Below are 22,715 nucleotides of genomic sequence, written 5' to 3' on the forward strand. Positions count from 1 at the left end.
ATGGGTGTGAACAATGGCAACACAGGACATGTGACACTGGTAAGTTTTGGAAATATATATGCGTAAAATTTTACTTTAAATACCACTATACTAAGAACAATTATTGATAAAAATGGAAAAGAATAAAAAGAATACTATATAGTAAAATTAATTATTTCATTGATATTACAGGTATCAGTCGAGACCGGTATCGGCGAATAGTGAGAGAAGAAGAAGACCTCAACTGCAAGCGTGCAACCCAGTTGAATGGTAGACTGTTCACCTTGTGGGAGGAGTACAACAATAAGAAAATCAGCACCACCCAGCTGTTGCGGAGGTGTTCCGAGTTGTACGGTCCAGTGGACTGATAAAATGTGTAGTGTTGTGTTGATTGACCGACTGTCACAGGAAATCAGGAAATGTGTTGTGTTGATTGACTGAAAATGTGTTGTTTGTATTGTGGTGATTGACTGCGTTGGAAAACCTTTTTTGTTGATTGTTTTATTCATATTTTAATGTTATCAACATATGTGTTGTATTCATGTGGTATACTATAAAATTCAATGACTGCAGTGTATGTTATATGCAGTATATAATATGTGATTGTGATTGATAGAAAATTTATGAATGTGTATGTACATGTATGTATGTATGAATGAAATAAAACAAATTTGATGACTCATTTGTTTTTTTTATCATGTAAATTTTAGAGTTCACCTGGATGACAAAGCCAAAGGTATCTTATGGTATGCATTTGAGTCTCAGATGCTCACAGTTGAATATAACAATGACAATGTCCTCAGAAAATGCCATTATCTTGAAAATGTTGAATGAAAAAAGTGCTTTGAAATCCTAAGTTGTATTATTTCAATGTATGATGGTACGTTTTCTCAATAAATAAATTAATAAATAATAATTGAAAATTAACCAAATTCTAGTGGTTAAATATTTGTGGTTACATTAAATCTAACTTTATTAAAGACAAGAGGCCCATGGGCTTTATAGGTCACCTGAGTATTGTGCAACAACTTTCAAAGAATTAAATTTGGTTCATGTTATAAACCAGAGACCATGGAATTCTCAATTCACAATTTTGAAAGAGGTACCATTGCTTATAATAATTAGGTCTTTCCACCTTTCTGTGGAAAGACCTCTTGAAATGCTTCTGTTTATTAGGTCTTTCCACCTTTCTGTGGAAAGACCTCTTGAAATGCTTATGTTTATTATTATTATTATTATTCTTCTTCTTCCCGGACTTTTGAAACCGCAAGACTTATCGAAAAACTTTATAGTTCATGAAACTGGATATCAAAAGTTATTCTGAAAAACGACAGCCCTTGTTTGAACTTTGACCCCTTTCGAAGTTATTTCCCTTTACGCAAGAAATGCTTGTTATCGCTACTCCTTTGAAACCGTAAACCGTAGAGGTATGAAACCTTCACCAATGTCTTGGATCAATTGAGAGGACTCTGGAATCTATTCATTGCAAAAGTATTCGGTGACTCCTTCAATGAGTTATTGCCTCTGAAAGTCTTAAAGCTGACAAGAAAAATTAAAAACTTTTAAAGGACAAGTGATAAAGATATGGGACCAAGTGCATGAGATCTTATGACCTTTGACCTTGAAAAGTAGGTCAAGGTCAAAGTCATTTGAAAACTAGAAAAATGGTCAATATAAGCTAAAATTCCAAATTACCTTGACCTTTGACCTTGAAATTTGACATTGACCTTGACCTCTGACCTTGACTCTTACTCAAAAGGTTCAAAAGAAATATTCATTACCTTCATCTGGATTCAGCTTCAAGTGTTAATCTTGAGTTTAGCTCTCTCTTTTTTTTTTGGATGACCTTGACCTTTTACCTTGATAAATGACCTTGACCTTTGATCCCATTGACTCATAGGTCACAATCAAGCTAAAGGTCGTGGAGTTATTTACAACCATCACTCTAACAAATGCTTATAAAATATCCCCCCCCCCCCTTTATAAAAAAAATAAAATCAACACCAACTTAGAGAAAATGTCTACAAGTCAAACGAAACGAAATATCGACATAAGATTCGTAATAAAAGGAAGAATAGACCTGAAAGAAAGTGTCCTTAGAGTTTTAAGGTGAGTCTCTAAAGTACAATGAAATTCTAGTGAATATCGGCAAAATCTTCATTTTTTTTCTGTCTGAAATTAAGTTACTGCTGAGCATAAAAATTAATTAAAGCTTGCATTGGCTATTTCTGCAATTATTTTTAATATCATTCGATTCTCCTGCTCTATTACGACATTTTAATACAAAGTATTCTTGCTTTCTTAGGTGTATGGAATTTATTTTAATTTTATTTAGATTTAAATATGAATCGGCTGAAACTCGGAAATAGCGATTTTTCATATAAAATAAATTTGCACGCTCATTGCGAAAACATTCGGTGCTCCCTTCAATGAGTTATTGCCCCTGAAACTTTTTGAATTTAACAAATAATCAAAAATTTTAAAAACAATAAGTTGTAGAGACATGGGACCAACTGCATATGTTTCATTGACCATTGACCTTCAAATTCATGTAAAGGCCAAAGGTCAAGGTCATTCCAAAAATTTTTTAGCTCTTTTTATTTCTCTCTTGTCTTTTAACATATACTTAATGTCTATGCATCATTAATATGTACTCTTAAAATTATTTCAAACATTTCACCCTTGTCCCCTAATATTAACCCTTTTAAAAGTTATTGCCCCTTGTGCGAAAAACCTTGTTATCGCTACTTCTCCGAAACCATAGACTGTAGAGACACCAAACCTTCACTAATATCTTAAGGTTCTTTAGGCCTTACTTCACTGTAAGTGCAAATGGATCTGATGACCCCTTATATGAGTAATTGCCCTTTAAGTCTTTGTACTTACTATTAAACCTTATAACTTGAAAACTATAAGTCATAGGAGCATGGGGTCAACTGCATTGTGATCCTTGACCTTTGACCTTGAATATTTTTTCGAGGTCAAAGGTCAATCTTTTCTTTCTTTTTTTTTAAATTTTCATTTTTTCTATGCTTTAAGAGAGTTCTGGTTTCTTTTTCATGGTATTTAATTTTTAGGAGTCAGGTATAAAACAAATTTAAAATTCAAAGAAGGTGGAAAGACCTCTTATTGTTCTGTGAACAATAAGTCTCCTAGTTATTATTTTTTTTTTATTATTTTTCCGCTACGGACTTTTGATCCGAAAGACTTATCGAAAAACTTTTAAGTTCATGATACTAGACATCAAAAGTTATTTCGAAAAACAAACCAACGTACATGACCTATGACACCTTACAGAGTTCTTGCCCCTTTTACGTAAAACCTTGTTATCGCTACTCCTTCGTAACCATAAACCGTAGAAATATGAAACCTTCACAAAAGTCTTCGACTCATTGAGGGGACTCTGGAATCTATTCATTGCGAAAGTATTCGGAGACCCCTTCAAAGAGTTCTTGCCCTTGAAACTTTTTTAATTTAACAACTAATTAAAAATTTTCAAAACAAGAAGTTGTAGAGACATGGGACCAATTGCATAAGATTTATTGACCTTTGATCATTAAATTAAAGCAAAGGTCAAGGTCATTCCAAAAACGAGAAATTAAGCCATTTTTGTATCTCTTTTGTATCTCGTTAAGCAAAATATGAAACGTTGCATATTGTTTGGAACATGATTTTGAACATCTTTTGTTCAATATTGCTTATCAAAATATTTCTCCCTTTCGAGATATAAAGCATCAAAGATTTAGCATTCTGGCCCCTTGTGGCCCCTAATTATGTACCATACGACAGAAAAACCATAATATATAGTTGTAGATGGTTGAGATAAACATCTTTGCTTCAGTAATGTATTACAAAATATTAACTGATAAAGAGTTATCGATTGAAGGCCTTTGGCCCCTTTTGATCCCTAATTTGAGTGCCCAGCCCCTTGTTCAGGATCTCATCTTAAAGATCTTAAGATTTTGGACATTTTGTGTTCAACAACTGTTCAGAAATTCTTTTTCGTTTTTGAGTTATTAGCAAAAGAAATATTTAGTGGCCAACCCTTCAACTCCTTAATGGGGACGTTTAGCAAAAAATGAAAGGTTGCATACTGTTCAGAACATTATTTTGAACAACTTTTGTTCAATATTGCTTATCAAAATATTTCTCCCTTTCGAGATATAAAGCATCAAAGATTTAGCATTCTGGCCCCTTGTGGCCCCTATTTATGTACCATACGACATAAAAACCATAATATATAGTTGTAGATAGTTGAGATAAACATCTTTGCTTCAGTAATGTATTACAAAATATTAACTGATAAAGAGTTATCGATTGAAGACTTTTGGCCCCTCTTGGCCCCTAATTCGAGTGCCCAGCCCCTTTTTCGGGATCTCAACTTAAAGATCTTAAGATTTTGAACATTTTGTGTTCAACAACTGTTCAGAAATTCTTTTTCGTTTTTGAGCTATTAGCAAAGGAAATATTTAGGGGCCAACCCTTCAACTCCTTAATGGGGACGTTTAGCAAAAAATGAAAGGTTGCATACTGTTCAGAACATTATTTTGAACAACTTTTGTTCAATATTGCTTATCAAAATATTTCTCCCTTTCGAGATATAAAGCATCAAAGATTTAGCATTCTGGCCCCTTGTGGCCCCTATTTATGTACCATACGACAGAAAAACCATAATATATAGTTCTAGATGGTTGAGATAAACATCTTTGCTTCAGTAATGTATTACAAAACATTAACTGATAAAGAGTTATCGATTGAAGACTTTTGGCCCCTCTTGGCCCCTAATTCGAGTGCCCAGCCCCTTTTTCGGGATCTCATCTTAAAGATCTTAAGATTTTGAACATTTTGTGTTCAACAACTGTTCAGAAATTCTTTTTCGTTTTTGAGCTATTAGCAAAAGAAATATTTAGGGGCCAACCCTTCAACTCCTTAATGGGGACGTTTAGCAAAAAATGAAAGGTTGCATATTGTTCAGAACATTATTTTGAACAACTTTTGTTCAATATTGCTTATCAAAATATTTCTCCCTTTCGAGATATAAAGCATCAAAGATTTAGCATTCTGGCCCCTTGTGGCCCCTAATTATGTACCATACGACATAAAAACCATAATATATAGTTGCAGATGGTTGAGATAAACATCTTTGCTTCAGTAATGTATAACAAAATATTGACTTTAAAAGAGTTATTGAATAAAAACTGTTGTCCCCTTTCAGCCCTTAATTTGATGAGTCAGCACATTTTTCTTGATATCATATTAAAGATCTTGATATTTTGCACAAATGTTGTTCAGTATGTTTTAACAAAATATTTATATTTTAAAAGATATGATACAAAATGTCTCAAAAAATCACTCAAAAAACGTGTCCTAAATTTTGACCCCTACCGAGCTTCCATACTAGGCACTTCCGGAAAATATCCTGACCATGTTGCAATATGGCAACATGTCCTCTATCATCACTAAAAATTTCAGCTTTCTAGCTTGAGCCGTTTTTGAGTTCCATCACAGACAAGGAGGACCTCTAAATTTCGATCAAAGGGCGATAACTCCCGACCGGAAGTGAATTTCCAAAAAATAATTTGCCGGAATTAACTTCAGATGACAACGCATCGACTGTGAAAATTTGAAGCAAATCGAACGAGACATCTTCGAGAAATCTTCTGCACAAATTTTGTAAGAAGAAAAAAGAATAAAAACTAGAGCCGAGCTCGTTGCAAAGCAACGAGTAGGTCTTCCGTCCTGTTTTACCGGAAGTAGCTTTTATTTGTAACAAAAATGAGAAATAACGTCTTAAAATGGTTTGAACCCTCTAAAACTATGTTAATTTATGCAAAATTATGCAATTTTTTGCTACTTCCGGTTAAACCGGAAGTGATGACGAAGGACAGAAAATTAATTTTTATGCTCTCAGAGACATATGTTACCTAAAACTTGACAAAAACGGCATAAATACTTGTTTTTTACTACTTCCGGTTTGACCGGAAGTGACGACGCCGGACGTATTTTGACGACACAAATGGATTAAGTTTGACATTTTAAACAACTTTGCTTCTTTGATGTATTACAAATTCTCAATACTTTTTGAGATATCAATTAAAAACTTTTGGCCCCTCTAGATCCCTTATTTTAGGGGTCAGCCCTTTTTTTGAGATATTATTTGAAAGATCTCAGAATTCTTCACAACTTTTGTTCTATATGTTTTAACAAAATATTTACAAGTAAAATGATATAAAAGAAAAAGTGTTAGAAATTTTGAAATGCTCAATATGACTTTTTTCAGTCCATACCGAGCGTTAACGTGCAGTACTTCCGGTGAAAGTTAACAACACAATGCAAATCTACATATGTTGCTCTATCTTCCTGAAAAGGTTTCATCTTCCTGTGATGAGCGGTTTTCAAGAAGAGCGACGGACAAAATGACCCTTAAAAATCACAAAATTGCGAAAATCTTCGAACCGGAAGTGACGTCATTAAAATGAAAAAAATGCATGAAGTTTTAAATATGTTCTATCAGACCTAAAAGTTTCATAAATATCTAACGAGCCGTTTTCGAGAAATCGCGTGCACAAAATCGGTAAGAAAAAAAATAATAAGAAAAACAGTGGAAAAGAAACAAACGAATAACAAGTAGGTCTTCCGCTGAAGACGGAAGACCTTAATAATAATAATAATAAAGGTAAAAAAGAAACCGAAGAATAATAGAAGGGTCTTCCGTTGGAGACGGAAGACCCTAAAAACAGTGGAAAAGAAACAAACGAATAAGAAGGTCTTCCGCTGAAGACGGAAGACCTTAACTAGATACGATCTCGTTGCGAGCAACGAGTGGGTCTTCCGTTCGATTCTTGATGAGATAAGATCCCATTTTAATTGAGATTTTCATTCTAATTTAATGATTTTCCATAATCTGTAAAAAGACATTGAACAATATAGACTTCTAAAATCGTCTTTTGGCCTATCAAGGCCCCTAAAATTTGGGATCAGCCCTTTTTTCCTCATATCATTTTAAAGGTCTCAGGATGGTAAACACTTTTTGTTCAAGAACTATTCAGAGATTATTTTTCGTTTTTGAGTTTTTCGCAAAAGAAATATTAAGGGACTAGCCCTTCAACTCCCTATGTGGGATGTTTAGCGAAAAATGAAAGGTTGCATATTGTTCAGAACATGATTTTGAACATCTTTTGTTCAATATTACTTGTCAAAATATTTCTCACTTTTGAGATATAAAGCGTCAAAGATTTAGCTTTCTGGCCTCTTGTGGCCCCTAATTATGAAATATACGACATTGAAATCATAATATAAAGTTGTAGATTGTTGAGATGAACATTTTTGCTTCTGTAATGTATTACAAAATATTGACTGTTAAAGAGGTATCGAAAAAAGACTTTTAGCCCCTTTTGGTCCCTAATTTGAGTGCCCAGCCCCTTTCCTTGGATTTCATTTTGAAGCTCTCAGGATTTTCAACACTTTTTGTTCAACAACTATTCAGAGATTCTTATTCGTTTTCGAGTTATTTGCAAAAGAAATATCAAGGGGCCAACCCTTCAACTCCCTAATGGGGACGTTTAGCGAAAAATAAAAAGTTGCAAATTGTTCAGAACATGATTTTGAACATCTTTTGATCAATATCACTTGTCAAAATATTTCTCACTTTCGAGAAAAAAGCGTCAAAGTTTTTGGAATTCTGGTCCCTTGTGGCCCCTAATTATGTAATATACAACATTAAAATTGTAATATACAGTTGTAGATTGTGGAGATTAACATTTTTTCTTCTGTAATGTATTACAAAATATTGACTGTTAAAGTGTTATCGAAAAAAGACTTTTGGCCCCTTTTGGCCGATAATTTGAGTGCCTAGCCCCTTTTCTTGGATTTCATTTTGAAGTTCTCGGGATTTTGAACACTTTTTGTTCATCAACTATTCAGAGATTCTTATTCGTTTCCGAGTTATTTGCAAAAGAAATATTTAGGGACCAACCCTTCAACTCCCTAATGGGGACGTTTAGTGAAAAATGAAAGCTTGCATATTGTTCAGAACATGATTTTAAATATCTTTTGTTCAATATTACTTGTCAAAATATTTCTCACTTTCGAGATATAAAGCGTCAAAGATTTAGCCTTCTGACACCTTGTGGCCCCTAATTATGTAATATATGACCTTAAAATTATAATATGCAGTTGTAGATTGTTGAGATAGACATTTTTGTTTCAGTAATGTATTACAAAATATTGACTGTTAAAGTGTTATCGAAAAAAGACTTTTGGCCCCTTTTGGCCCCTAATGTGATGAGTCAGCACTTTTTTCTTGATATCATATTAAAGATCTTGTCATTCTGCACAAGTATTGTTCAATATGTTTTAACAAAATGATTATACTTTAAAAGATACAATACAAAATGTCTAAAAAAATCAGTCATGATTCGTGTCCTAAATTTTGACCCCTACCGAGCTTCCATACTAGGCACTTCCGGAAAATATCCTGACCCAGGCGCACTATGGCAACATGTCCTCTATTATCCCTGAAAATTTCAGCTTTCTAGCTTGAGCCGTTTTTGAGTTACATGACAGACAAGGAGGTGCTCTAAATTTTGATCAAAGGGCGATAACTTCCGACCGGAAGTGAATTTTTCATAATCGAAGCGCCGATACAAACTTCAGATAAAAACACATAAAATCTGAAAATCTGAATAAAATCGAACGAGCCATCTCAAAAAAATCTTATGTACAAATTTTGTAAAGAAAAAAAAGAATAAACTTGAAAGTCTGCTATTGCAAGCAATAGCGTATGTCGCCCCGAACTGGACAAGATTTTCATCTGTAAAACAATACCCATTAGCTAAGCTGGGAGAACTTTCAACTTGTATCAGTCCTACCAGTACTTTGATGAAAAAAATCAGAGTTTAAGAATTTTCACATTCCCATGGCAACAACCGATTTTTTGGTAATCTTAAATGTGAATCAAACTGATCGTTATCTCCCTTTATTTTAATTGTATATCATAAAATTAATCATAACTGAGTTTATGAACATTAAAATAAACTGTAGTCTCAAATAATTTCTTGAGTAAAATATGAAGCAAAAAAAGTGAAAAGCATCATTTTAGTTTACATCAATAACTATGGAGAAAGGGATATAACATGTCATTATGATGAATTGTTGTTCATGTTTTACTGCAGTTTTCTACGTTGAAGATATACAAAATAAGTTATGTAAATAATGTATAAGAAATATTTCTAATCAGAGCAATTTTGAAAAAAATAATTTTCCTGAAATCAAAATTGCTAGGTTTACAGAGTTATGTCCCTTTTCATAACAATTAATGTTTGACCCAATTGAATTCTTAATTTTTATATCTCAATTAAATCAGTTATTTTGGTTGCAATGACTTTTTCTTCCTTTTGCTAGTCTAACTATCTGTTCTGAATGACTTAGTTATTATGAGGTACATGAATATAATAATTACTGAATTACAGTTAACACAGTTAAATAACAAAGTGCCAGATAGTGATGGTTTGATTCATTATATATTAAGCAAAGTTCCTTATATCCAATATTCTTATGTCACAGTGAATATGACCTAAAACTGTTATTGGTGTGCTTGCTTTCTGTACATCTTACCCTACCTTTATAAAAGAGAATTTGAATGCTCTAGCTGAGTATATGGCAGTCAACATATTGAAGAAATGCAAAAGTATCTGTTATCAGAAATAATACTAGCACTGATAAAATTGGGAAATACTACATACATGTATGATATAAATGTATTTCTTTTTAAGATAATACCCTCTTGATTGTTTTTACTACACTTCTTTTTTAAATTAAGAATGTAATAGCATGGAAATCTGAGGGTGAATAAGTTGAACACATTTATTGTACATTCATGAAAGCTTAACATTAAAATTTTAAAAATTATTATGGAGTTTTCATAATTTTTTAAATTACATGCATATCCATGTGCAGTAGAGTGTGCTTTGAGAGAAAATTATTTGTCTTGAGAAAATTATCAGTAAGTACAATAAAAGTGAGTTGCAAAATAAACACATTTTTCACGTAGATTTCAATATGAAATTTTGACAACACATTTACAAGTAAATAATAGAAGGTGAACTGAAAGATGCAAAACACAGTAATAGTTCTTCTTAATGAAGACTTGTGAAGTTAAATCTTGCATGTGCTTCAAGTTGTAGGGGTAAGCTTCACTTTTGAGGGAGACCAAAGTATCGTATCCCATTGTGATGATCAAGGGAAACACATCTGAAGTTTGAATCCTGGTTGGAGCTAAAAAGAAATAAATGTTATTTGTTAAGTTTGAAGGAAACTGTATTGTACTTTAAGATACACACTTATAATTTAAAATAAGAATGATGTGTGGTCCATTCCATTTACTTGTTTCACAGACTCAACAATTAAATAAATAGGCTAATGGGCCACACTGTTCACCTGGTGATCAGAAATTTAAGCTAACTTGGGCTTAAAAGCTTTAGGTAAGGTGATATAAAGAAGAGGTACTTAGAGCAGGAAATTAAGATTAAACTATTATAGACTTGTCATCTTAACATATATTAGATATTAATGAAATGTAAATGTTGTACACAGATGGATTGCTGTACATGCTGTTACAATCATACAGCAATTTTAAATAAAACTATTTTGGTCAACACAAATATGCTTAGAGAAGGATGTATCCAATTAAATAAAAGATTGTACACTGTATTCATTTCTGTGTGTGTGTTTTTTTTTGTAGAAATAAAAAGTAATGTACATACATTTAAAACTTCTCTTACCTTTTTTCTAAGCTTTTCTTTGAAGGAAATTTAAAATGAATTAATAACTTGTAACTTTGAATCATGGAGATCCTTTATCTTTCATGAACAACCTAAAAAAAAAATATGAACAATGTTATAGCAAAAAAAAATTTTTTTAGAACAGCTGTTCTATTTCTCAAGTGAAACAAAATGATGACAGGGAAAAAATCACATAGAAGTGACCATACTTACTGGTTATTATAAATGTTTATGTGTCTCTAAGTATCATGTAAAAGGGTACATTTTTGCTTGTACTGAAATCATATTATGGTAACTGTAGTAAGTCTGGAGAACTTTTGCAGATGTTTGAATATGTCCATTAACATACACATGATCAATCAAGGTGTATCCATCTGTAGTTGGTTTATCAATTATTTGTACATATCCACGTCCTTCAAGAAAAGTTTTGATTTGAGTGTTAGGTTTCAGGATATCTTCATTAAAGTCACCAAGTAAGATGGTTGCCATGTGTTCTTTCTGAATCATCTGTAGTAAGCAATGTAGTTCCTTCATGAAAATTGATGTTGGATAAGATTCCGGTTTGTACACAGTAACAAGATTTGTTTGAATTTCAGGTATATTCACAGCAACATATTCAAGGTTACAACAATGAAATGACAACTGATGATATTGCTGATCATTACGCGCATAAATGGCAACTCCACCATGCTTTTTGTCCTTAAGTTCTCTAAATAAAGGCAGTTCTGTAGAATAACAGGAATTACGTGGTCTGTGAATCAGACTGAAGTTGTTAATTTGTGGAGTATGTGTTGAGTTGTCCAACCATGTTTCAGTTAAACAAATAAAATGTGCCTTATTTTTGTCAGAATTTGCAAGTAGATCATCAAAGTAAGGAATTAATCCTTGTATGTTGTGAAGCAGAATTTGAATATGATCCTGCTCAGTACATGTGTGATGTGGCAGAGGCACGAATTGAGGCATTCTTTTTAAAGCATCTGATATCTGTTCAATGCAGTAAATTTTGTCCTCGTCAAAGTCTTTAATAACCAAACCATCCATAGATCTCACTCTGCTTAGTGCGACATAGGCCATGCCAGCTGCAAAGGTGTGTTTCAATGATACTACTGCTTTATCTGTTGTCATGCCCTGTACTTTATGGGTTGTACAGGCCCATGCCAACTGTAATGGGAATTGATGCCTGATAGCATTGTTGTTCAGGTTCTCTTCAAATGGTTCAATGGACACAGACTGTTTTCCCTGATTTGATTTGTTTTTACCAATCTTTTCATTGTCAAAAAGTACTTGAATACTCTTTGGTAATGTTGAATTTGTCGAAGATGGCAGGATGCTGGTGACTGTCCCAATAGCACCATTCAAAAGTCCAATGGAAATATCAATATTTCTTATCAACATCACTCTTGCTTTTGGTGCTATAAGCAAATGAGCTGGTAGAAAGTCATGTGTTGTGTCATATGGTGAATCCTTTCGTATGAGCTTTCCTGACTGAGAATGTTTATCAAAATCTTGTGCTGATATTGTCTCAATATTACTGCAAATCTCAGTAATCATGTTAGAGTTGTGAGTATTCACTTCTTTATTGGTAGCAAAGATATGGAGAGCATCAGATGGAATTGTATGTTGTGTGCAGGCTTCCAAAATTGATCTATCCTGAGGTAGCAAAGTCTCTGATTTCTTCTTTACACGAAGTCTATTCAATAAGGCTGCGAATTGAGCATCATCTTTCTGCCTCATAATTTTGTTAAGCTGAACCAATGAGAAATTTGAGCTCCATAGTTCTAGAACATTTTCTGGTCGGAGGTCATAAAGACACTTTTGCTTGACAGGTGGTAATTGGAAAAAATCTCCAACAGCTATAACACAGACATTTCCAAATGAAGCATTTCCACTCTGTTTGATCTGACGAAGTCTCTCACTGACGTATATAAGCATATTCTGTCCTACCATAGATATTTCGTCAATGATCAATATTACTAGGTGTTGAAGTTTGGTACGGAGTTTGTTCAGTTCGTCATCTCTTTTGTAATGATATGGAAGGGGTAGAGATTTAGAAAGTGAAAATGCCTGGTGAAGCGTAGTCCCACCAATGTTGAACGCTGCAGTTGCAGTAGGAGCTGTGAGGAGAACAACAATGTCATCTGGATTAGGTGTTTCTGGAGATAAAATTTTATTGGCTTCATAGTATAGACATTTGATTAAGTGGCTTTTCCCTGTGCCAGCTCCTCCATTTATGAAAATACGAAATGGTTCTGGCTGCTGACCATGAACATGATCTAAGCACCACTGTCTGACACTGTAGAATACTTCTTTCTGTTCTTCATTGAGTTGGCGTAATAAAGGTTGAATTTGGCTGCTGGTAAATAGGCTATTGCTGATTTCAAAATCACCTGGCTTACTTTGTCTTTTGCTTGGAGTTTCCAGTTCAGGTATTTCTGTATAATCTTCTTCATCCAGGTGTTTCTTTTGTTCTTCAAGTTCTATTCGTTCAACTTCAGATTCAGGTGCAATGGAAGCCCATGCATCTTCAAGGGGACCATTACTTTCTATTAACTTGTGAACTTCATCTAAGACATCTGCATTGTGTTCGAACTTTTGCCTGTTACTTTCTATAATTGTTTTTACTTTTTGTGGTGGGAGTGATAATGTTAGGGCCACTGCACCATTGAAATACATATCTTCATATGAGTGGAATTTCTGAGGTTTTAATTCTTGATCTGTTCTGTGAGGTAGAAACAGTTGTAAGCTTGATTTGTAAAACAAATCAGGATTTTTCTTTTCAGAAAATCTTGGATATCTTACTATGCTTGCTTGTGTTCTAGTATGCTTTTGAATAAAACCCAGGTTATTCTGAAGCTCATGAATATGAGCTCTGTTCTTGGGAACCTGTGAGGCAGACAGAATACGGTATTCAGAACAAAATGCTGCATAACAGAGCTGGTCAAACTCCTGCAAACTAGGTCTTGCCTTATACTTATCGTATATCGATGGCATCCAGATATTCTCATCATCTACTTCATGGGCCCTTTTTTGTATTAAATGAAGTGGCAAACTCAATTTAACTTGGTCATCACCAGCTGGAAGAAACTGGACTTTCCTGGATGTTTCCTTCATGTGGAGACCACATACTCGATATGCTGCCTCTTGAGCACTCACTTCACGCTGACGAAAGTATGCTGCTCCAATCTTCTTCATGGCTTGTTGTGCATCTGCATTACCTTCTACTGCTTCTTTCTTTGCATTTTCTAAGACAAGTCCCATTTCTCTCTCTGCTTTAGAGATATAAGAAATGATATACATAACACATGAATAAGGATCAGTGATGTACTGGATATCCATGTTAGCATTCCAGCAACGGAGGAGGTCAGGATTATATTGATTTATCCACAAATGATTTGGTTCCCGCTTTAAAACAATGCTGGTTCTCTTTGTTAAAATGTTTGATGCAGTTTCAAAGTCCTCCTGAGACATTTGTGCTGCAGCAAATAAATCAGAGGTTGTCTTGATGTTTTGAAGTTCAACACTGTTGGTAACATCCCAAAGTCTTGTCAATGTATCTTTTGCAGCGGATTGGAGTTGTTGTGGTGTCTGTGTTATTGATGGATCTGTGATGCTTTGGGTGCGTGACACAAATGTTCTTTGTGAAGGTGGGCGTGGGAAGTTGAAACGGCATGTTGTTCCTTTCTTTCTGCAACTTTTGGAATGATTTTTACTATGCTGTTGGGTAGTGCTCACTATTTCACATAGTTCAGGATCAGTATTTTCAGGAGGCATTTCACAAGTTATGAATTTATCAACAAAGTCACAAACTGTCTGATCATTATCTTGATCAAGAAGTGGTGCATCCTCCACCCAAAACAAGCAGTGTGCATGTGGCGACCCTCGCTGCTGGAACTCTATTCGAAAAAAATGATCTTTGATTTTTCCAATGACACCTTTTTTAATAATAACCTGGTTAAGGAAGGTTTTAAATCTATGGTCAAACATGGTAGCAGCCATAACTGGATTATTTTTCAATATCTCAGATTTTTGTATCCAATCCATATCTTCAAGTGACTGTGTGTAATTTTGTTGTTCCAAAAGTACTTGTAACATTTCGGTCCATCTCATGTCTGCGGCTGAAAAGGTAGCAAACCACGTGGGTATACCAAGTTGTCTTATCATAGCCATAAGGTCTCGCAGTGTTGATTGCCAATACGGCGGTGTTCCTCGGATTGGTGTCATGAATTGATAGCCCTGATCAGTGGTCAGAATTTTTTTTAAGTTGACTTCTATCCGTTATCATCTTGGCAGTAATTTTATTTCCTGCATTTTTTCCAGTACCTTTTCTTAACGCGATAGAAACTTTAGATATAATCTGTTCAAGTTCAGATAAATATTGTGCATATAATATGTATGAAGGGTCACTGGAGAACCTACTATCAGCATTAAGAAGTCTGGAATGGAAGTAATGTGAACGTGTTAGGCGAATTTTTCTTTCATCATCATAGGTACCAAACTGTCCGCTAGGAAACTGCACAGGGAAAGACATGGCTTCGTTGCCTACTTCTTGTAGCATGCTGACAGGAGTATTTCCTTCACCTGGTGCTATGCAAAATATTTCATCAAAGTTTTGGTCAAGAATTTCTTGACCTATGTCCACTGGCTGAAGACATGTTTCTGATGGCATACCACGTATTCTTAATGCTTCTTCTTCTTCTCCTGAGAAATGGTCGCAATCATTAAGTTCCATATTTTGAGATTCATTTTTATTGTCTTCTTCTGTGTAAAGTTCAGTTGATTCTGTCATGTCACTTACGTGGTCAGGAACACTTTCTTCCCATGATTGATTTATAGTTTTGTTTTCATAAAAAGGATTGTTTTGTTGAAGGTATTTCAAACCTTCACAAATTTTCTTTGGATTGACAAATTGATACTAGGATGTGACCTTTATATGACAGTTTTCTTTTTAGTTTGCATTTGATGAGCTGACTTTCATCTTCATTTCTAGGCAGAATAGTTGTTTTTTCAATATCCGTTGGAATAGAAACACATGGTCCCATAACTCCTCTTTGATTTCCTTTTGGCAGGGTAATAAGCTTCATGAAGGGTATTCTGAGTGAAATTAATTGTTTTTCTAAGGTATTCATTGTACTGAGCTCCTGTGGAATAGGTTTCAATTTCAGGTTATTAGCATCAGCATCAGCAGGCATTTCGCCTTTCAGAAGATGCCTGTGGCACGTGTAACAAATCCATAATTTGTGGTTTTTTAATGTACATTTTTTACTGCAGCCCTTAGTACAGCTTGAAAGAAATTTGTTACTTATACACTGATTAGCCATTGTTTTCGTATTTTTCCCTTTTTTAGAATATTTCTTTTTCATACAAAGAACCTGTTTCCTAAATTTGAACTTATGACATACACAGCAAACATACTGGGGTCCATCTGTCACAAGTTGCCTAAAGTGTGTTGCTATAGTTATTGACCTTTTAATTTTTAGCTCTACTGGTCAGAGACCAGAAGAGCTTATGCGATGGTAATGCGTCCGTCGTCCGTCCGTCTGTCTGTCTGTCTGTCCGTCTGTCTGTCTGTAAACAATTTTTCAAAATGCTACTCCTCCTACAGATTTGGTCTGATTTCAATATAACTTGGCACACAAGTAGACTACACTAAGATACATAATTCTGTGTATCGGTTTTTGATTTCAATGAACGGTGTTGCCGTGGTTACTAAAAATAGAAATTTCTGTGGAATTCTTTTAAAATGCTACTCCTCCTACAGTTTTGGTCTGATTTCAATATAACTTGGCACACAAGTAGACTACACTAAGATACATAATTCTGTGTATCGGTTTTTGATTTTGATGTACGTTGTTGTTGTGGTTACTAAAAAAAGAAATTTCTGTGAAATTCTTTCAAAATGCTACTCCTCCTACAGTTTTAGTCTGATTTCAATATAACTTGGCACACAAGTAGACTACACTAAGATACATAATTCTCTTTATCGGTTTTTGATTTCAATCGGTGTTTGGTTACTAAAAATAGAAATTTCTGTGAAATTCTTTCAAAATGCTACTCCTCCTACAGTTTTGGTCTGATTTCAATATAACTTGGCAAACAAGTAGCTAAGATTTCTCTTTACTAAAAATAGAAATTTCTGTGAAATTCTCTCAAAATGCTACTCCTCCTACTGATTTCAATATTTGGCACACAAGTTACACTAAGATACATAATTCTGTGTATCATGAATCTAAAAATAGAAATTTCAGAATGCTTCCTACAGTTTTGGTCTGATTTCAATATAACTTTAGACTACACTAAGATACATATTCTGTGTATCGGTTTTTGATTTCGATGTACGGTGTTGCCGTGGTTACTAAAAATAGAAATTTCTGTGAAATTCTTTCAAAATGCTACTCCTCCTACAGTTTTGGTTGATTTCAATATAACTTGGCACACAAGTAGACTACACTAAGATACATAATTCTGTATATCGGTTTTTGATTTCGTTGAACGGTGTTGCCGTGGTTACTAAAAAAAGAAATTTCTGTTAAATACTCTCAAAATGCTACTCCAAATAACAGTTTTAGTCTGGTTATAATATAATGTGGCATGCAAGTTCATAAAGAGACTTAATTGATCATTATTCTATTAATTGCTGTTGAAAAGGTTTTGCTATAAGTACAAACCATTGTCTCAACAGAGATGATTGTTTTGCAGCTTTCTCTTTCTATCTCTGTCTGTTTTTCTTTTCTTTCTGTCATGATCTTAACAGAATTCTTTGTTTGTTTTTGTCTGTGTTGTACCTGTGGTTCTTTCTTCCCCTCTATTTCTCCATTTATCGTTTCTTCTAGTTTTCTTTTGTTTGGTTGGTTTTGTTGTACAATTGGAATATTGTTTTGATTCTTTGGTTGGTTTTGTTGTACAATTGGAATATTGTTTTGATTCTTTGGTTGGTTTTGTTGTACAATTGGAATATTGTTTTGATTCTTTGGTTGGTATTGTTGTACAATTGGAATATTGTTTTGATTCTTTGGTTGGTTTTGTTGTACAATTGGAATATTGTTTTGACTTTTTCTTGCAAATTGTTGACACCGCTTCTGTCGCTTTCTCTCTCTGTCTTTTTCTCTTTTTGTTCTTTCACCAACTTTTTTTTTCTTTCTTGACATTTTCTTCAAAGGATGTCAGGGTTAATTTACTGTGTAACTTCATGGAACTATTTATAAAATTGAAACACCAATGAAATAAGTTCATGAAATTTACATAAGACATAAAATTAGAACATGACAACAGAAATGAATTATGTGTACAATACTAGTAATTAGTAAAATTTATTTTTCTGATATAGAACAATTTGAAACACCAAGGTCAATGACCTGGTGACCTTGACTGTTACGTATATTCTAAAAATAACTTGTTTCAAATTCTGTTGAAACCGGGCAAGGAGTGTTTCACACGTACATCTTGTTTTAGAAAGTTTTATAAGTCTGTTCAGACTAATTAGCCAAAGATTTTATTAGTCTGGTTGAAAATGTAGAAGTCTTGGACTAACTGATTACCTTTAATGCTAATTAGATGTAAATTAAAAGCACAAGTGACTCTTGAAGGCTTGAAAAAAAGATTTTTAAAGTTTTCCTATACATGCATATTCCTATGTAAAGTTTTGATCCTAAATTGTGGCCCCGCCCTACCCAGGGGGTCAAGATTTGAAGATACTTGTATCTGCACAACCTGAGGATACTTCGATATACCGGTAAGTTTGATCTTTACTGGCACAGTGGTTCTAGAGAACAATATTTAAAAGATTTTTCTTATATATATATATTAAGTAAAACTTTAATTGTCAATTGTAGCCCCTCCTTACCCCTAGGGGTCATGAAGTGAACAAACTTGAATCTGCACTACCTGAGGATGCTTTCTCATGAGTTTGGTCTCTCCTGGTCAAGTGGTTCTGGAGAAGAAATTTTGTAATGATTTTTCCTATTTATTCCTATGTAAATCTTTGATCTTTAGTTGCAGCCCAGCCCTACCCCTTGGGGTCATGAATTAAACAAAATTGAATCTTCGTACACTACCTGAGGATGCTTCCATATATATTTCATCTTTACTGGCACAGTGGTTCTTGAACATTTAAAAGATTTTTGCTATATTCATTTGTATATATTCCTATGTAAAAATTTAATATTTAATTGTAGCTCCGCTCTACCTCCAGGGGTCATCATTAGAAAAAACTTGAATCTGCACTAGTCTAGGATGCTTTCACATTAGTTTCGTCTTTCCCGGCCAAGTGGTTCTGGTGAAGAAAATTTTAAAGATTCTTCATATATATACATATATAAAGGCAAGGCCTTTCATTCGGTACCCATATTTTGACCTATGGACATTGACCTAGGAGATTTCTGTACATGTGAAAAAAATTTAACATTGGCCATAACTTTTGAATGTTAGGAATAGGGCTTACATACTTCACATATATAATTTTTGTGAGAAGACACCTAAATTGGATACAAAGAACTTCAACTTCTTGACCTTGAAGTTAAACTTACTTTTAAAAAACAAACCTTGACCATTACTTTCAAAGGGTTTGTACTAGTGCTTTTATGTGTCACGTATTTTATCATTGTGACAGGACCTTTCAATGGATCTCAAGAATGACCTTGACCTTGGAGTTTGACCTACTTTTAATAAAGAAATTTGTTTATAATATATTTAATTTTCAATTCAGAAAAGTTTAAACTTTTCTATGTTGACATTAGAGGTCCTCAGTGTTTCAGAAACACATTTTGTTTCTTATATTGAGAAGAGATATGACTTTCATATTTGACATGTGCATTACCTGTGACAAATATGTTCATGCTGCTATGATTTGTGAACTATTGACCTTGACTTTCAGAATTGATATTTAAATTTCTAAATGAGATATGATAGGGCAATCATATTTGAGACAAAATGTTGTAAAAAAAATGGCATAAGCAAATTTTCAGGAAATAACAAAAGAAAACAATATGTAATACCTATAATTAAACACAAGGAGTTAAACGAATTTACTTCACCAGGGAACCCCTCACTTTATATAGAGGCTGCTGCACACTCAATTTTAAATTCAAAATTATAAAACACAAATAAATCTTTTCGGAAGGGCCCATTTTTTATGCCTCTTTAATTATGTGAACTGAAATGCATGTTTTACAGGAGCAGCAGTGATGTATCTCCACGACTTTCCTTTAACATTTTGTGATGGCTGCTGTTACTTGAAGTTAATGATGAAATCAAACTTCCTTGAAAAAAGAGCACACTAAGGGGATGTTACTCCTGATTATGGAAATAGTTTTAATAAAACCCGTTGCAATAAAGTCTATGGATTTCATGCCCTGCCAAAATCATAATCATGACAGAAATTTCATAGCTGGCAGAATTTCTCAAACACTAGGTGGTTAATTTTGTTGGTTACTGGCTCTTATTGAAAACACTGCTGTAGATGTATTATTTTCCATGGGGTCATGATTCAGCCAAATTTCTATTTCTCTTAAGTCCGCAGGTAGGACATTATGCAGATTCCATGAACTCTCGCTATATTCCTTACACATATTTTGAATACGATTGGGACAAATTTCTGCAGTGAAATTGTGACCATGTACATAGCTTAAATTAATACCACTAGGGAAAAGTACTTCTACAGTATTTTGATTGTATTTACAAAAAGATGAAATATTCACTTTCAATGTTAACATTTTAAGTCATATCAATTACTGAGAAATAGATATGCATGACCAAGTGAAATATATGCAAAATGGAACTATTATAATGTTTTGAAAGCGAACGACAACCTATTGTTTGCTGACATCGGACATCATTTTGCCACAATGCATTATGGAGCTGAAGACTTCATTTTCAGCATTCACACAGTTTTTGGAGTTTGTCTAAATTGTCTTGTCTGACAGAATATGTTGTATTTCCATTAGTGAGCTCTTCAGAATTAGAGGCGCGTTTGGTCGTCAGACTGGGACAGCATGGCATTGCGGATAATACAAAACATTCCAGTTTCAAACCAATTTTAAATCTTTTAGTGCATTTGTCATTCTAACCAAAGAATAGGAACTAAAAGACATATGAAAGAGAGTGAAAACCATAACTTTATCATCCAATAATTGAAAAAAAAAGAAATTTCTGAGGTATGTGTATTGTCTTCAATTGTACCATACGAAAAATAGATACATACGATCACCAATAGATGTTAATAATTTCCTAGCTACTTGGGGAATTATTTTTTGGACCTGTTCAACCCAGCTGCAGATCTCTGAAAAATATATATTGACAGAGGGCTATAAAGTGACACCCACTGAAAAACTGTACATTTATTGCACACCAAACAGTGCTCCTTTTCTCGATATATTTCTCTTTGTTTTTAAAACTGTCATCTCAAAATATTAATAACCCTGTGTTCCTCTAATAATCTTCCACTATTTCTACAAAAAAATCTACTTTTTATTTGTTGTTAATAGCCGTCCTAGCCCTGAAATTGATACCAACTAAAATTACGCCTATTGATAATGCCATTTTGATTTGCAAGACATTTCTGTCTTGTGCGTTTCTTACAAATGTAAACTACGAAAGTACTTGATAGAGGAGTGAAGGATATCCCAAATGGGATATAAATGAAAATTTTTATTTTGGATTTAAATATCATAAATCGCATCAGGACACTTATAAAGGAATAACTTTTGGTTGACAAGTTTTTCTGCAGGGCCATTGTTTAGGAGATCGATCCCTTGGAAGTTCCTCAACTTATTGGGGATCAATCTTACAAACTATAGGATTGCATAAAAACTTGCTTACCAAAAGTTATTCAGATTTAGGTGCCCTCGTGCGGATTTATGATATTAATATCCAAAATAATTTTTTTCCTTTTTTGCACTGAAAATTTATAGCCCATTTGGGACATTCTATTCCAAATGTCCTATTATATCCCATTTGAGCGAGTGGTCCCAACCTGTTCAATGGGTGGCACTGTACCTCTCCGCCGTCTGCCAATATATATTTTTAGGAGAGCTACAGATCTGCAGCTATGTTCAACGATGATGTTAAGCATATATGTTATGCACTGAACTAAAATCTTGTATATATCAAGAAAGGCACATAATGAGACAGAATCATTTTCTGTCACTTGTCATGCTTGTGGAATAATGGCGCCATGAATCAAACGCCAATTTGTTTCGCAAATTCTTAACGCGTTCTCGAATTTATTATTAACATACGTAGTTAAATGGTGTGTCAGTAATATCCTAAAAGAGATTAAAATATTTCACGATGAGTTGAAAACACTTACCCTGGTTTAACATTATTTATCGAGAGTAGCATATCACAGTCGATGGTCACTAATAACATTCATTCGGAGCTCCTCGCGGGGGGGAGGGGGGTCTAATGCCCTGATTCGCTGACAGATAAGTCGGACCATAACAATGTCGGACTATAGCAAACTGATCAGTAAATCCCCTGATTAAGTAAAAACGCAAAGATAAAAAGATGTTTAAAATAAATGCTATATCTATTTTTCTTGTAAATATTATTATTGTGTGTTAGATTCATGGGAAAAAAATTAAGAAAAAAAAAAAACCTTTAAGGGGATAAATTTCATATGTAAATTTGACGGGTATAATGTCCCAAACTTGAGGAATGACCTGATAACCAGAAATACTTGCTTAAAAACAATTTTTCATGAATTTTTTTCTTTCTATCAAATTTTAGTAATTTAAGGTATGAAAAAATTAAACTTATGCAAGCAAGCTTAGGAGAAAGGATCATTTCACATTGACGTAATTGAATGTTATTTGTTAGGTTCTAATGTCGTTGTATGATATTCAAGATAAAATAAAAAAAATGAAATAAAAAAAATGAAAAGGTACAAAAAATATAAACTTAAAAAAGAAAAAGAAAAAAGGAAAGTGTTTACAGAGGGAGAGAGAGAGTATACTAGTATGT

General features: G+C 33.8%; 1 protein-coding gene across 2 annotated transcripts; it reads right to left on the reverse strand.

Moving 5' to 3' along the window:
• Positions 1–9,982: 9,982 nt before the first annotated feature.
• On the reverse strand, positions 9,983–22,167 carry LOC134235553 (uncharacterized). Of its 2 annotated transcripts, none has more exons than XR_009985433.1 (3): positions 22,063–22,167; positions 10,761–10,852; positions 9,983–10,254 (listed from the first exon to the last, which is right to left on the reverse strand). XR_009985433.1 is itself a non-coding variant. In XM_062717693.1 (3 exons), the coding sequence occupies exon 1, from the start codon at positions 14,979–14,981 to the stop codon at positions 11,007–11,009; it is 3,975 nt and encodes a 1,324-aa protein (XP_062573677.1). In that variant the 5' UTR covers positions 14,982–14,995; the 3' UTR covers positions 9,983–10,254; positions 10,761–10,852; positions 10,974–11,006. The 2 variants fall into 2 exon arrangements, 1 of the variants encoding a protein (XP_062573677.1); XM_062717693.1 differs by lacking the exon at positions 22,063–22,167 and adding an exon at positions 10,974–14,995.
• Positions 22,168–22,715: the final 548 nt, after the last annotated feature.

Source organism: Saccostrea cucullata, unplaced genomic scaffold (genome assembly GCF_032062105.1).
Source record: "Saccostrea cucullata isolate Sc308-1 unplaced genomic scaffold, CSIRO_AGI_Scuc_v1 ctg3208, whole genome shotgun sequence".
Classification (NCBI taxonomy): Eukaryota; Metazoa; Mollusca; class Bivalvia; order Ostreida; family Ostreidae; genus Saccostrea; species Saccostrea cuccullata.